Source organism: Phalacrocorax carbo, chromosome 1, assembly GCF_963921805.1.
Source record: "Phalacrocorax carbo chromosome 1, bPhaCar2.1, whole genome shotgun sequence".
Classification (NCBI taxonomy): domain Eukaryota; kingdom Metazoa; phylum Chordata; class Aves; order Suliformes; family Phalacrocoracidae; genus Phalacrocorax; species Phalacrocorax carbo.
In genome coordinates, this window is record NC_087513.1 from 171,549,090 (window position 1) to 171,564,326 (window position 15,237).

The 15,237-nt window shown below is 35.7% G+C and overlaps 1 protein-coding gene across 1 annotated transcript in view; it reads left to right on the forward strand.

Annotated features, from left to right (window-relative positions):
* The window catches only part of MYCBP2 (MYC binding protein 2), a 209,398-nt gene that overhangs the window by 56,358 nt on the left and 137,803 nt on the right, over positions 1-15,237 (forward strand). Inside the window, exons 9-17 of the mRNA XM_064447372.1 lie at positions 2,154-2,227; positions 3,400-3,538; positions 4,329-4,405; positions 5,989-6,193; positions 8,821-8,985; positions 9,673-9,831; positions 10,559-10,763; positions 11,471-11,616; positions 14,011-14,112. Coding sequence (XP_064303442.1) covers positions 2,154-2,227; positions 3,400-3,538; positions 4,329-4,405; positions 5,989-6,193; positions 8,821-8,985; positions 9,673-9,831; positions 10,559-10,763; positions 11,471-11,616; positions 14,011-14,112 — 1,272 coding nt within the window. The remainder of the gene's footprint in view (positions 1-2,153; positions 2,228-3,399; positions 3,539-4,328; positions 4,406-5,988; positions 6,194-8,820; positions 8,986-9,672; positions 9,832-10,558; positions 10,764-11,470; positions 11,617-14,010; positions 14,113-15,237) is intronic.

A 15,237-nucleotide genomic window follows, 5' to 3' on the forward strand; every position in this document is an offset into this window, starting at 1 on the left:
TAAAGCTTATTACATACTTGAGAGAAAGGTTGCTATGTTCAGCTGACGAAGCTGAAGTTACATGGTATATGGTTTCATTGTTCTTTGAAATTACACATGAACATCTTGGAGCTCAGGACTATTCACTTAGTGTGAAAAAATACTGCTGAGGGTGGCCTAGACGAGCTCAAGAGTACTTATTAGCAGGCACAGGATGCACTATATAAATACGGAAGGTGATGCTTGACGGTCATCCTCTCTTGAAGCCTCTAAGGAGGCTGTGATTAACAGATGTCTAGTTATGTCCTTTAAGGAAAACATAAGCCCTTTCTGTAACAGTAATCTCCAGATAGAAGCCTTGGATATCTTGGTCCCCAGAGTAATTTCTAAAGTCAGATTAAATAAGGAATAAGGCTGAAATTGATTACAAGAGCTCCTTACTAGCTGAGACACTATACTATCCTATTTTTTGCAGATACTCCGTTTGCCTTCCATTTTCTACCCTCCCCATCAATTTGACATTTAATGCTGGACCTGGATGTTACCTAAGCAAGTGCCAATTTTTAGGAAATCTTCTGAAGAACATATATTTTAAAAAAGAAAAAGCATCCCTGTTCCAGATTTCCTCTGTGAACACACCTACCAAACATATAAACAACCCGTAAAAATGTTTACTGGGAGGCTTGTCTGTTCTTGAAATGACTCAAGAAATAAACCAAACAGTGTAATAAGGACTCACTCACTAGTGGCCAGAACATCCTGTTTTCTTGACTGTTATGCTTACATGAGCATGTAGTTTTCAGCTATTCAAGGGATTTCAATACTTAACCAACTTCCTATAACCCTTCATAAATGTTATTTAGATTATTTCTGGAACTTCTCTTCAAGTTATTGAAAACTCTTATTTTTACACTCATACCACTTTGCCGCATAAAGAATTAGTAACTTGAACCCAAGATTATTTTTGAGAGTGCAGTGTTTCAAAATTCAGTGTATCTGTCATTTTCCATCCTGCTTGCTGCTTACCCTCTTTGGAGTCATACCTGTGCGTGCTCTAAGGGGGAGGTTTTCTACTTTAGGTCTCCTACTTCAAGTTGTGAGAATTAGAGAAGGCCGCCTGATGCATATTCTGTTCCTGGTACAATACTGTATTGGACTGGGCAGTGTAGCAGGAAAAAGTAAACAAATATATGGGTTTGTGAATACTGTGGGGTTTTTTAGCTGTATTATTTTTAATAAAATACTCATTAGTGAGCAAAAAAAGCAAACTTGCTGGTTATGCTGGAAAGGGTATTATATGTGTTTCATTTAGCATTAAATTTGTTAGATAAAATGACAGATACTGGATCTTTGCTCAGGTTATGAGGCAGGTATTTAGAGTGTAAAGTAGCTGTCCTGTAGTATTTTTGGCAGAGGTCTTTCCTGTGTGTAATCAATGAAACAAGTACCTCACAAGCCATGTAGTGTTGATCTCTCTATCAGCAGAGCAAGAAGGGAAGAAGAGACGGTGTAAGGAAATTTAAACTTGTAGAGAAGATGGTATTTTTCTTTTTTCCCCCTAATATGAGCAGAATTCTTTCCCTACCTTTTTCTTAGAAAAAGCTGACCTGTTTTCAATAAATGTGTGATGCGTTCAAGTATATGCTAGGGTTAAAATACCCTAGGTTTTCAGTTAATAATTTGGTAAAATTTGTAAACAATGGAAAATGAAATAAATAATGAAAAGTTTGTTTCACTTATTTCTGTAGGTTTTATATGCTGGACTGAGGAAACTTTTCTTTAAAGATAATGGCCCTTATTTAAAAAAAGAAAAAAAGTCTTTGGGGAAGGAGAAAGACTAGCACTCCAACAAAATTAGAATTTAGTTGTGTTATAGTTTAGACTACCCCTCACAGGTAAATACTGAATGCTTTTGCAGTTAAATATTGTGGTAACACCTTACATTTTACACAATGGAAAGTGCTTTATGGGGACAAAGGAGTATTACATGCTTTTGGTGAGAGAGGAGATCCTAGAGTTAAATAACATGTTATCAGAACAGTATGATCTCTCTTTAGACAAACTAGAACTCTCATAGTCTGATTGTCATGAGGATGAATTAGGCAGAAGCAGAGAACAGTGTGTGTATGTGTGTTAATATAAACTGATGAGTGCACTTCATCTTTCTCTCACAGATTGTCATACTGAAGGGCAGAATATCCTTTTCACTGATGGAGAATATATTAATCAAATAGCAGCATCTAGAGATGTAAGTGTTACATATGATGGGTAAACTATGTTTCTCTCAACCGAATCGTTTTGTTTTACAATATTTATAGCTTTCTCTTTGCTTAATGTTTGGCCTTTTCTTCACTAAAACAACTAAGGAAGAAATGCATGTAACTAGAGGTAGTGAGAAACTGCCATATTTGTGCAGTATTTTGTATTTATCTACACAATTTTCATTTGTGATGAATTTTTCAGAAATTTTTTAATTTTTCGAGATAAGCTTTTAGAAAAACTTTGCTCTTTCTGGGGAAAAAATCATATACATGGAATAATGGCTTCTTAACATGTTGTTATACAGGGTCTCTGTGGAATAAGCTGCTTAGGGCTTAATTGTAATTTTTTTTCCTAATTTCATTTCCTGTAATTGCTTTGGTACTTTTAGCCAGATTTGTTAGAAGAGGTATGAAAGATACTAAGTTCTGAGATTTTTTTTTTTTTATATGAAAATTTCATATTGGTCACAGCCATGGAAACCCAAATAAGTGCTTCTAGTAGGGGCAAAACAGTTCTAGCTGTTCTATGTTTGTTTTGACAGAAAATTACTACATTCTTAGTTCTGGACTGGTCACTGTTTTTTGACAATGAGAAAGCTGTAAAACAGGGCTGGGCCAGGGCTGGGGTGAGAGAGGGTTGGCAAGAGATGCCAGACATGCAACTATAAGAAAACCTGGATTAATCTGTTTCCTTGCTGATGGAACAACTTCTCTTTTAACATGGCTGGATGAATATACTTCATCTGCATTTGTAAACAGAAACCTGTTCTAGCTACTCTTTAAAGCAGTCACTCTTAAACTGCATGCAGAATTTTGGGTTCTGAATCAGGAGAAGTTGAGAGCTTAAAAGGTAGATGGAAATAGTTATAAAAGCAAGATTTCTGTATTGAGATTGAGTTATTTCTTTCTATAGTGATTCAGTATTTTCATAGTGTTCATAGTGTTTTCATAGAATTCAATATATATTTAGGGTTTGGCAGATGCTTATCTTCAGCTCATCTGGCTTGACACTTTCTTCTTTTCTCCTCTATAATAAATGTTACTTTATCAATGTGTGCTCTGATAATTTACTCTGAAATAGTATTATACACTTAGGCCGTGAGAAGTAAATTAATGCATTTATTATACAGTATAAAGTAGATTTTTTTGTTTATTGCAGGATGGCTTTGTAGTGCGAATATTTGCAACAAGTACTGAGCCAGTACTACAACAAGAACTGCAGCTTAAGCTTGCAAGAAAATGCTTACATGCCTGTGGCATCTCACTGTTTGATCTGGAGAAAGACTTGCACATTATCAGTAAGTCCTCTTCTTTGAAGGTTAATAACAAGCCTAGTAATTCAAATCATAAAACTGAAACACTGTCCTACCCTTTGCATGTGCAGGATGGTATAAACTCCATTATAAACACATGGAGAAGTACATGGGTTTTGAAACCGCTTAAGCGTTATTTGACTCACAGTAATCCATACCCTCATTTTGAACCACCTTTCTGTCTATAGCACTATCCATGGTTTTCCAGTGTTTTCCTCCAGTTGTATAATAAATATTAAATTGTTTGAAGCTTGGACTTCATGACAGTGCTTGTATAACACATAGATAAGCTGTAGAACTTCTTGCTGTGGGTCAAAGTTAAGAAAAGATAAAAGGACTGCTGTCTGGATTAATAGAAAAGAAACGCACTGAAAGATACTAAATATGTGGAAACAACCTTTATGTAAGAATTTTGAGATACAAAATTATTGGTGTCTAAGAAGGTATTTTGGAGAAATATCACTTGTCCTTTGCTTTGGGTATTTTTGCTCTGTTAGTCTCTGCTTCTGGCACTATCAGAGCAAAAGCATATTTGGCTACATGGGCCTTTTGTCTGACCAAGCGCAGTTGCTTTTATGCTAGTGCTTTTTCCTCTTTGAACAGTTCCACCAGGTCTAGCCCAGTAAGCCTTCTTGTGGCAGCAAAGCTTTGTTTCACTTGTAACTTTCTTAGAACCTCTGTTATGACAAACTCTCCCTGGTAGAGTTAGGTCTGTAAACTGGTCTGTGAAACTACCTGGTTAAACTGTCCGATTAACACAACCTTATTTGCACAGGTACAGGGTTTGATGAGGAATCAGCTGTCCTTGGTGCTGGAAGAGAGTTTGCACTAATGAAAACTGCTAGTGGAAAGGTACGGAAAATGTTCCATATTAATAGCAAATTACATCAATGTATTTCTGCATTTTTTAATTTAATTATTATTCTCCACAGTTCCTTTTTATGGTTTTAGTATGGTAGAATGAATTTGTATGACTGTATTTAAATGCATTTTCAGAGCCCATTTTAAAGGGAAAAAACCAAATGGTTATTTGAAAACATAAGCAGATGGTGTTGGAACCGTTGAGTAATCTGTGGCTTGAATTTATAGGGATTTCTACAGTCAATCATACTTAGAGAAAATGTGGGGTTTTGTTAAAACAAAGCAGGGACAAAATTGGAGGGAAAAATTACCTTTTGTGTACCAATGATGTATTAGCACTTTTTACCCTATAACTTTCCATAAACAGTCTGACCATTGTCATTTATTTAAATCCCAGCCCTATTTTTCCGATACTTCAGAAAATTATTGACTTCCCCTATGCAAAGTTTTCAATTGATTTGTGTGTTTTTGTTTTGTTTTGTTTTTTAAAACCTATCCTTAATTGATTTGATATATTAGTCTTGCTCAGTGGAGACTGGTTTTCAGAGGCATTTGCATATTCATTGAAATTTAGAAATGATTTTACTTAACGTAAAAAGTCATAGTGACGGTATTTACTGTGTTTCTATTTTAGTTTGGGAAACTAATGTTATTTTACTTGTATAAGCGTAGTTCTTTGTTTTCTTGTGTGCAGAATTGTGTTGCTTTATTGGAATGAAGGCCTTGTTCTGCTGCTATCAAAACAGTGAGATGGTGAAAATGTTCATAAATAAACTTTTTTCCTAATAAAATTTAATATATGAAAGACAATTTGATCAAGCAGAACTCTTCAGACATTAGAGGAGACAGCTTAATTTGATTTTCAGACTAACAAATGCCTCTTCAATATAAAATTAACAGATTTCCTAGTTTCGATCTCTGAAGTTGTGTGTTTAGATATGAAATACACTTTGTAAGACAATGAAAGGTGGCTTTGGGTGCCCTCTTAGGTTAACGCATCCATTTCATAGTATCATTGGGTAGCATGGTTCTAGAGGAAACTTCTTAGTCCATATCAGTAGTTTTGTGTTTGTTCATGTGAAATATTTTATTCTGTATTAGTTTAGTGTTACTCAGTGGCCATTGTGCATTTACTGAAAATAAGTTCTTAAAAATGTGTTGAAGCCTATTCAAATTTGTACTAATTTGGTATTTTTATTGTTATAATATATCTTGTTTTTACACAGACAAGACATGTCTCTTAAGCGTTTCAACTGCTTAGTTTCCTGAGTAGTTTCTTCTGAACAGTTCTTTCTTATGTGTTCAACTCATCTAGCCAAACAATTATACATGAAAACTAGCTCTGTGGGACAGTAGAAACCATATTTCAAAGCAAGCAGAATCTAATCAGAATGTTTCCCCCATTAAGTAAAAATTCTTGGGTGTAGGATAGAGATATTGAGACAGTGTAAACAGCGTCAGGAAAAGTTCTGTATGGTTTGAAATCACAGGATTTGATAACAATGCAACTTCAAAAATTATGCAAATGTGAAGTGCTGTGGCATAACTGAAAATGATAATCTGTTTTCTCCTAGATTTATTATACTGGCAAATATCAGAGCCTTGGAATCAAACAAGGTGGTCCTTCAGCAGGAAAATGGGTTGAGCTCCCAATCACAAAATCTCCAAAGATTATTCAGTTCTCTGTTGGACACGATGGCTCACATGCCTTACTTGTTGCTGAGGATGGAAGCATATTCTTCACAGGCTCTGCTAGTAAAGGAGAGGATGGTGAATCAAGTACGTGTTAGGGTTGCTTGACCAATGGTTGATAAAAGCCTATTAACAACCTTTTAATTTGAAAAGAAGAGTTTTAACATTTTTCCAAGAACATGTAAGCATGCCATTGGGTTTGAATTTTACGCCAGCCACAACCAGTGCCACCACCTCTCCCAGCTAGAGATGTTGATTTCAGTTTTACCACAGTATGGATTGTGTGGTGGGAGTGTTTATTTAGAGTTGTCCTGAGAAAAGGCAGTCATAAATTTGGTCAAGAGGCTGTGCTGTATGCCTGGGACTTTGTCTGAAACATTGAAGAGCTGGGCTTTTGCCTCTTCACTGTTGTTTCAGAGAACTTTGGAAACGGTGTTTTGTCGGCTAATGACTCTCCATAATGGACAAGTGCATTGATTAGAAATTGTAGAAGCACGGTCTTCTGTGCTTGATCAAGCAGAACTCTTCAGACATTATACAAGATGCATTAATTTGACCTTCAGACAAACAAATGCTTCTTCAGTATAAAATTAATAGATTTCCTAGTTTTGATCTCTAAAGTTTTGTGTTTAGGTTGGAATACACTTTATAAGACAATGAAAGATGGCTTTAAGTGCCCTAAATCTGTGATCTGCTGTGATATCAAATTAAATACTTCACTTTAGGAAGCAGACCATTCTGTTACATTGTGGTAGATTAAAAAAAAAAAAGTCTGTGTTTTGAAAAATACCTGGTTCCTGAGGATCTTAAAACAAAGCTGATATTTTTGAGTTGTTGGCCTCACAATGTGTACATTTTAATAGGATAATATAATGTATATTTCATAGATAGCATTTTCATATAGTATTGAAGCCTAACTCTAATTCAAATTATTCTGTCGATAATATTCTGTTTTCATAGTGTAGTTTGAAGTCGCCATTAAAATTAATCGTCTTTTTCACAAAGCAGTTTTGTGGAAAAGTTCGGTCTGCCAGCCACAGAATTTAAACGCAGATTTTATATGACAGAATTTTTTGTGCCACAGTTCAGTGAGTAAGACATACGATAAATGACACATCAAATGTTAATATAAAATTCAAGTCTTTAGTAGTAGATGGTTAGAATTTAAAAATCGATTCAAAATATAATTTAAAAATAGATTTGAATTCTTGATAAACTGCAGCAGTCGGGTCCAGCATTGTCTCAGTCTGCTGTGCAGGAGTTTTACCTTTCAAGAAAGTTGTTAACAGAAACTCAGTGGGCTGCATATGTGAGGTGTGGCGTAACTCGTGCAGAAACAAAGCATATTTAACTTACCGTTCCTGTGAAAGATTAACTATACTGACAGTGTTCCACAGGAATGTGTGGGTTTTCCCATGTAAAATAACTAAAATATGGGCAAGAACATATTTTAAGGTTTGATAATGCATATGGAGTGAATTCTTGAGGAGAATCAATAGCAGTACTGCTGTGGAAAAGTCTTTGGATAACAAACTTGGTACGTGTTATAGTAACTTTGTGGAGTCGTCTTAAATGCAAATCGACTGAAAACTGTGTTGGACAAAATCATACTACTTTCTCCAGCAAATGTAGATGTAATTTAAGAGATTGAAACAAAAAGATTTCAGGAAATACATTTGAAAGCACAAATTTCAAGATGTCTGTGTGCAGTTGTTGGGAAGTTATCAAAAATACAATTTAACAGATTCTTTTTGTTGTGTGTTTAATTAGTCTACAATTTCAGATGAAACAGAAGTTTAGCGCTTTTGAAATAAATTGCTGTCACTCCTTTTGTTTAAACTAGCAAAATTTAGGTGACAAGATTTAGTGCTTACTAGATCATCTCACTGAAGAATCTGCTCAAGGACCTGATCAAGGTCTTTCTGAGTTCTTTTGAAAGAAATTCAACTCCCTTCTGATTTATCTGGTTCTCTTTGTCACTCTCTAATTTGGCTCAGAGTGGATATTAACAAGTTAGAATTTTTTTTTCTCCTGATTTCTTTTAAACCTGGGCAGGGAGACTGGGTTGCTGTAGAAGGGTGCGTAGATGTTCTTTGTAGAAAGCTGGCAGTTGTCAGCAACTGAAAGTAGCTGGCAGTTCTCCAACTTGGGTGAAAATTCACAGGTAGTAACGGTAGCTGTTAGTTGTTTTATCTAGTCTTTACCTATGTTGTTACTGTTCTGTTTGAGGCCAGATGGCAAACAATTATTTTGGGGTGGGCATTGGTTTTAGTACTTTTTCTTCCCTTTTTCCTCTATTTTGACTCAAAGTTTTGAGTGTGACTCATGGTTTTAATAGAGAACTTAATATTTTTCTTTTAACAAAACGACCTTGTGTAATATTTCTCTGTGAACTTATTGTGCATGAATTATCATATATGGCAACGAGAGCTTTTTACTATGCGCTGCTTTGTAAAGTTCATAAAATTAGTTCAGCATATATATATATAAAAGAAAAACTTGAAGAGTCATTCGTGAAGGATATCTGGCTAATCATGACTTTGCTTACCATTGAGTTTTTTGAGAGAAACCAGTGTAGTCCAATAAAAGGAGATCATACGGATGGATATTCTTTTTCAGTAGCAGTCTGAAAACTAACCCCTAATTCTAAAACAATTGTTACTGTGCCTTTGAAAGTTTTCTAATACAATGACTTGCATTTTATTTATTTAAAGCAAAAAGCAGGCGACAGTCAAAACCATATAAGCCTAAAAAAATTATTAAAATGGAAGGAAAGATTGTTGTATCTACAGCGTGCAATAATGGAAGCAGTTCTGTAATTTCAAAAGATGGAGAACTCTACATGTTTGGAAAAGATGCCATTTACTCTGATAGTACAAGTAAGTTAAGATTTGTCTTTTAAGTGATTTCTCAGCTAGAGTAATTTAAATTAGTCTGGAAGTTTTTAGCCTGTGAAAATGAGGTTTGTGTGTTTTATACTCTCCTAATAGACTTTCTGAGTTTCTGCTGATTCAGCCGGGTATGAAGGATAGAAAGAGGAGACAGTTTCCTTAAGTTCTGTAAAAATATATAGCAGCACTGGTGACAAATACCCAAATGAATGCTTCCACTAAGGAGGAGAAAAAAAATCGTTTGTTGTATTACTCTGACACTCGAAGGCCACAAGGCAAAAAAGTCATAGAAATGAGACATGTTTTATTATGAAAAAAGGCTGCAGGAAAGCAAGCCGTACATGTTTCTCTGCTCACAAGACAGCCTCTTTTGAATTTGCAGGTGATACAGTACATCTCAATTTAAATAAAATATTAAAGAAATAAACTGCAATGGCATTATGATTCCTTTAGACCTGTTTTTCAGAACAGATAATTTGCAGCAGGGTTTGGTTTGGGCAGGACAAATGGCCTAGGCCTATTTGTCCTTTCACTTCTTATTCTAGCAGTTTTTATATCTGCTGTTTTTCTCCCTTGCTGTTCATTTAAAAATTGTCAGTATCCCCTGATTATCCACTGAAGTTTCCTTCTCAGTAGAAAGTGCAATTTACCACTCAACTGTTTCACGTCTTACAGGTTTAGTAACAGACTTGAAAGGCCATTTTGTGACTCAAGTAGCCATGGGCAAAGCTCACACTTGTGTGTTAATGAAGAATGGAGAAGTTTGGACATTTGGCGTAAACAATAAAGGACAGTGTGGACGAGACACAGGCTCCATGAGCCAGGGAGGAAAAGGTGAGGGACCTGGAGTTTTCCTTTTGTTCTGTGTGCTAAAAATACCACAAGTGAAAAGATAGCTAAGCATTTTATTATAAAAATTAATTCCAATACTAAAGCTTAAGTACATTGAACATGTTTAAAAAACAACTGATATGGATGCTTTCACTTGAACTGTCAGATGTTTGGTGTTTTGCACATACTAATAGACTTAGTTATGTTAAAAAAATCTTAATTACTTTTTTCAGTGAAAAAGCTTTTCTTCAAAACAAATTAATAAAACCAAGCCTCATCATTCCTATGTGCCACTGTCCTAGTAAGAAAAATTTTCTGCCTTTCCATGTTTGCATTCAGTCTTGAGGCGGCTGTTTGCCTGAACAGGGCCTGAATGCAAGTCTACCTCTTTCTCCACACAACTGAATGTTTCCATTGCTCCTAAATATAGGTATGAACGATCATACCTCTTCACCTTTGCCAGTCTGGAATATTTTACATGTGACAAGTAAATGACCTGTTACTTGTATACTGAATAAATGTTTCCTTTCCCTTTTAGTTGTGATACCTAGATCTATACTGCAGCCCGTACTCAGAAAGCTTTCAAAAGTGTCGTGCTGGCTGAGCATGTAAATCAGGCATGCCTAGTCACTCCTTTTAAAATCTGATCTGCAAGTGTTCCTCGGAGCTATCTCAGTAGCCACTGTTGGCTACAGAAAACAACTATTTCTTGTTTCAATACCTTAATTAGGTTTTGGAGTTGAGAACATGGCAACAGCAATGGATGAAGACCTAGAAGAGGAGCTGGATGACAAAGATGAGAAGTCCATGATGTGTCCTCCAGGCATGCATAAATGGAAGCTGGAGCAGTGTATGGTATGCACTGTATGTGGAGATTGCACAGGGTATGGAGCTAGCTGTGTTAGCAGTGGGCGTCCTGACAGAGTACCTGGAGGGTAAGCAAACATGGAAATATATTTGCTATAGAGTGAATGGCTAAAGTATGTGTTGAATGTAAACTGAATTGCAGTGTTCTTAAATTTCAATCTAAGATAACGTTATATCTAAAAAGAGTCTGTGCTTTTAAAATCAGAATTAGGTTAAAATTTTTGTAAATAGCTTGTGATGGTTGCAGGTGATTTAGTTTTAAATACATTCTTCTACATTTCTTTAGCATATAGGTCTTTACTAGAAGGTGTTGAATATGAACACTAATATAATATGCCTTGACAGCGCTGCTGGCTTTGGGATAACCTTTCTTCATCTTATGATGGAAGTTTTTTATCCTGCTGTTCTAGTTGCTTTTATCTGTTACTTCAGGGTTGAGCTGCATGTAGGGCCACTGCTTTACATATTGCCATTACTATTTCTCCAGCATTGCATGTGTTTGTTGTTTCTTTGTTCCGTATTTTCATGTGGTGTATGTTTAATTCAATGAAGAAAAGTTCATGCTGAGAAGTCAGTTCAGATCCGTATAGTCAGTATATGCTCCCTGCCACCAATCAACAGCAGCTAGGATTTAAACTAGCTATACTTCCTGGTTTTCTCAGGAAAAATTCCATGTCCACAGGTAAAACAAACTAATAATGTATGTTTTAATCACCAAGGCATCAGTAATGCACAAAAATAAAAGATAGTGATAAAGCAACTCTGTTTTCTGCAGAATCTGTGGCTGTGGCTCAGGAGAGTCCGGCTGTGCTGTATGCGGCTGCTGCAAGGCGTGTGCTAGAGAGCTGGATGGCCAGGAAGCAAGGCAAAGAGGAATCCTTGATGCTGTAAAAGAGATGATACCTTTAGATCTCTTGCTGGGTAAGTGATGTGAAATTAGCAGGATGGCTTTTAATTTTCTTTCTTACTGCTCCTTTTTGGTTTTTTTCCTCAGTACATCTGTTTACACTTTTTAATAAACTCAATACCACTGCTGGCTTTCGAAACTTGAATTGGAATAACAGGTTACTTCAGAAATAGGTTTGTTCTTTTCAGTCAGTATTTCAGCTAGTATTTAGATTCTTCTGTATGATAAAACTTAGTATCTTAAATAATGCAGTTTGTTCCTTCCAATCAAATTACTGAACTTTTAGACTTACAGGGCAGTTTTAGTATAATATTGTTATAGTGGATAAAACGTTGCTTATCAGGCAGATTTATTTTTGGTGATATAACAAGGTGGGATCGTTCTGGTAAGTGAAATATTTTAAACTTGCCTTTACTATGGACATGTGCGCCATTTTGACCTGTAAGGTTATGATACTAATGCTGATGCTACAAAGTTGTTGTTCTCCTTTTTTGATAGCCTGCAACTTTTTCTGCAATCTAAAAAGATCAGGGTTGTTTTTTTTTTTTCAGTTACATAAAAGATGGGGTGTAGGGGAATAGACAGGGATCGGCGACCGGAAGATCACGGGATGTGACGGAAAGATAGACTCCTCCCCATAGGAGTGGCAGGAACAGGAAGCGCAAGAGCTATATAAGCGTGTGACGCAGCTAAATAAACGGATATTTTGTATCCGTCATATTGATGTCCGTGCATCACTGTCCCCAGGGTGGGTAGAGCCCTGTGTCCCGGAGATATGCGGCCCAAGATAAGTTCTCCCGTAGAAGCGTACAGCAACAATGGGGAATATTGTGTCTTGAAAACTTTTCTTTTAGACATTTTCAAAGATAATAAGCTGCCAGGAATGTGGAAATTACTTTAAAAACAAACAAAAAAAACACCAAAACAAAACAAACAAAAAAAACAACAAAGAAACAAACAAAACCGACCCTAAATAAACAACACACCTCCCACCTACCCCTTCTGTGATTATTGGAAAATACAGTTTGGAATCTTGCCTTGCAAGATATATTATCACAGCATTTAAAATATTGTATTCTCTGACCTTTCAACTGGGCAGTTACAGGTTTTTAGAGATCAGACTTCCCTTCCTTTTTTTTTTTTTTTTAAGATGTACATAGAGCCCTTAATCTGCATGGGTGTTTGTATATAGTATATATAGTACCTGGTATAGAAAAGGACCATAAAATAATCAGATGTGTAACTTAAAATATTTATACATCTCACCAGTTCATCGGGGGGGGGGGGGGGGGGGCGGGGAGGGAGCGGGGAGGGAATAGTAATAATAGAAAACTATATGTTATACCTTGATTGTGGGATATTTTTTTTTTCCCCCAAGCAAAAGCTAAATTGAAACTAGAAGTGGTTCTCTTGATAAGTTAACAGTAAGAACCTCAAATAACCTCACTGTGCAGGCCTGATACTTCCATACAGAGTGAATTTGCCTGCTTATGGCTGTCACAGAAGGTTTATGCTGATGGTGAATGTGGCAACAGCAGCTCTGCATCACAGCTCTGTTCTGATGCATAACCAGGGAGGAATTATGGTTTTCATGCTAATGTCCTGCTCTGCTAATTCCTCTCTCAGTAGGATAGACAACAGCTCATGGTCCTGTGTTGGGCCTGGCAAAGTGTGAGGTAAGGGCATTGAAATGGTTGACCACATTTGTCTGGAGAAAAGTGACAGTGCTTCCAGGTGGAGTTCTTGTTTGATACTGGGGACAAGCTATATTTTTTTAGGTTGTTGCAATTTTCTGAAAAAAACATTGGGGAAAAAAGTAGTGCTTACAGTAGTTTTATTGTTGCATTCATTCGAGTCGTGTTTTCTGTTTAAAAAAGTGCTTATCAGTTTGTTCCAATTTCCTATTAAATTAGCTAGTTTCATAAATGAGATTTACATATATGCATTAAGGTAATTGCTTGCTTCTTAGTAAGTACAGAGCATGTAGTCGCTAAAGCATTCTTAAACTAAAAAATACCCGATCTATTTAAAACATTTTTCAAATATAGGCAATTTTATGCTTGTTTTAATAATAATGCTTTTGGAAACTTCTTGGGGAAAAATTGAGATAACCTTAACAACACAAATTAAATATAAATATGCATATGCGTACCAGAAAGAAAATACTAAATACTATTCACTGATGTTTGAATTGTGGCAGATTCATGGAAACCACGAATTTCAGAGATAAGGCCTAAAGCTCTTCTCCAGATTTACTTAACTCCTTTATTTCTAAATATCGTGTCAGAGCCATGTAAAAAGCAGGTAGTAAGTAGGCTTCAGTTTTCATTTACTTAAGTTCTTCTTGGGTTTATTACCATCAGACCTATTTTTAAAGGTAATTTTACATATTTTCTTAATCTATGTAGCTGTCCCTGTTCCTGGGGTTAATATTGAAGAGCACCTTCAGTTACGGCAAGAGGAAAAGCGGCAACGTGTAAATAGGAGACATAGATTGGAAGAGGGAAGAGGTAAGTGACTTTCTTATTGATGAGAGTCTTGAATAGTTTAAGCAAACTTCTTAATCTGTTTTCTGAGAATGGGAATGAATTAGTTTTGCTCCAGTGAGCCAATACAGTAACCAAACAAAAGACCAGAACATAAATAGCTTGCTTGTGTTAATTAGCATGCTTTTGGGAAATTGTCAAAAATCTGTATGTTTAACAAAGTCTACTCATAAGAATCAGAATTTTAATTGTGAGGAGTAGCATTTTATATCACTTTCATATAGTTAATTTTTATTGTTTGCTGTCTCCTAGTTGAGTTTTTTAAAATGTAGATGCTAAAACATTTTTATATAAAGAGTTTATATGCCTTTTTGTATGAATAGTTGAAATGAGTGTAAGCCTGTCCAGTAACCTCTAATACGAATTATTTAATTAGGTATATTATTGAATTTCTGTTGTATAATAATAAGCAGAATTGCTTGTTTTATAAAATGAACTTCCCTGTATTTGAATAGCGTAACAAAATTGACATGCTGACAGAATTAAAAAACAAAACAACACTGCATCATTTCAAAATTTTGTGTATTGTCTACCTCGGGAATTATTGTTGATTTTCCACACAAACAATATGTACTTCAACAGGTTTTCAGTACTCCTCTTGTTTTAAAATACCTCAGTGTGTTGATCTGGTAAATAAATTTGAGAGATTTAGACTGATGTAAATAGTAGTATTTTAATGAAGCAATATGATGTGGTTGGTAAGATTACTGTGTGTTGAGAAGAGGAGCAACTTCATTGGAATTTTATGCTCTTCAAGTTCCTGCTGTGTCAGTAAATACCGTTTTGATTCTTTTTTAGGAATTAGATACTGGTTTTACTCAGATACAAAATGCACCTTGTTATCAAACTCAGTTCCTAGACTCCATGCCAGTGGAACTTGTGGGGCAAATTGTGACTTTATTTCACTTGCACGTAAGAAATTACTGGTCTTAGTACAAATAAGGAGCAATGAGGAAGAGAAGGCTTATAGTTTCCTACGCATGTGGAAAAGGATGAAATATTTGGTTTTCTTTGAATCTTTGTGGTTCATTTTAGCTGTGAGGTGGAGAAGGGAAGCCTTTTTTCTTCCTTTGTCTAGGTCATGTTGGA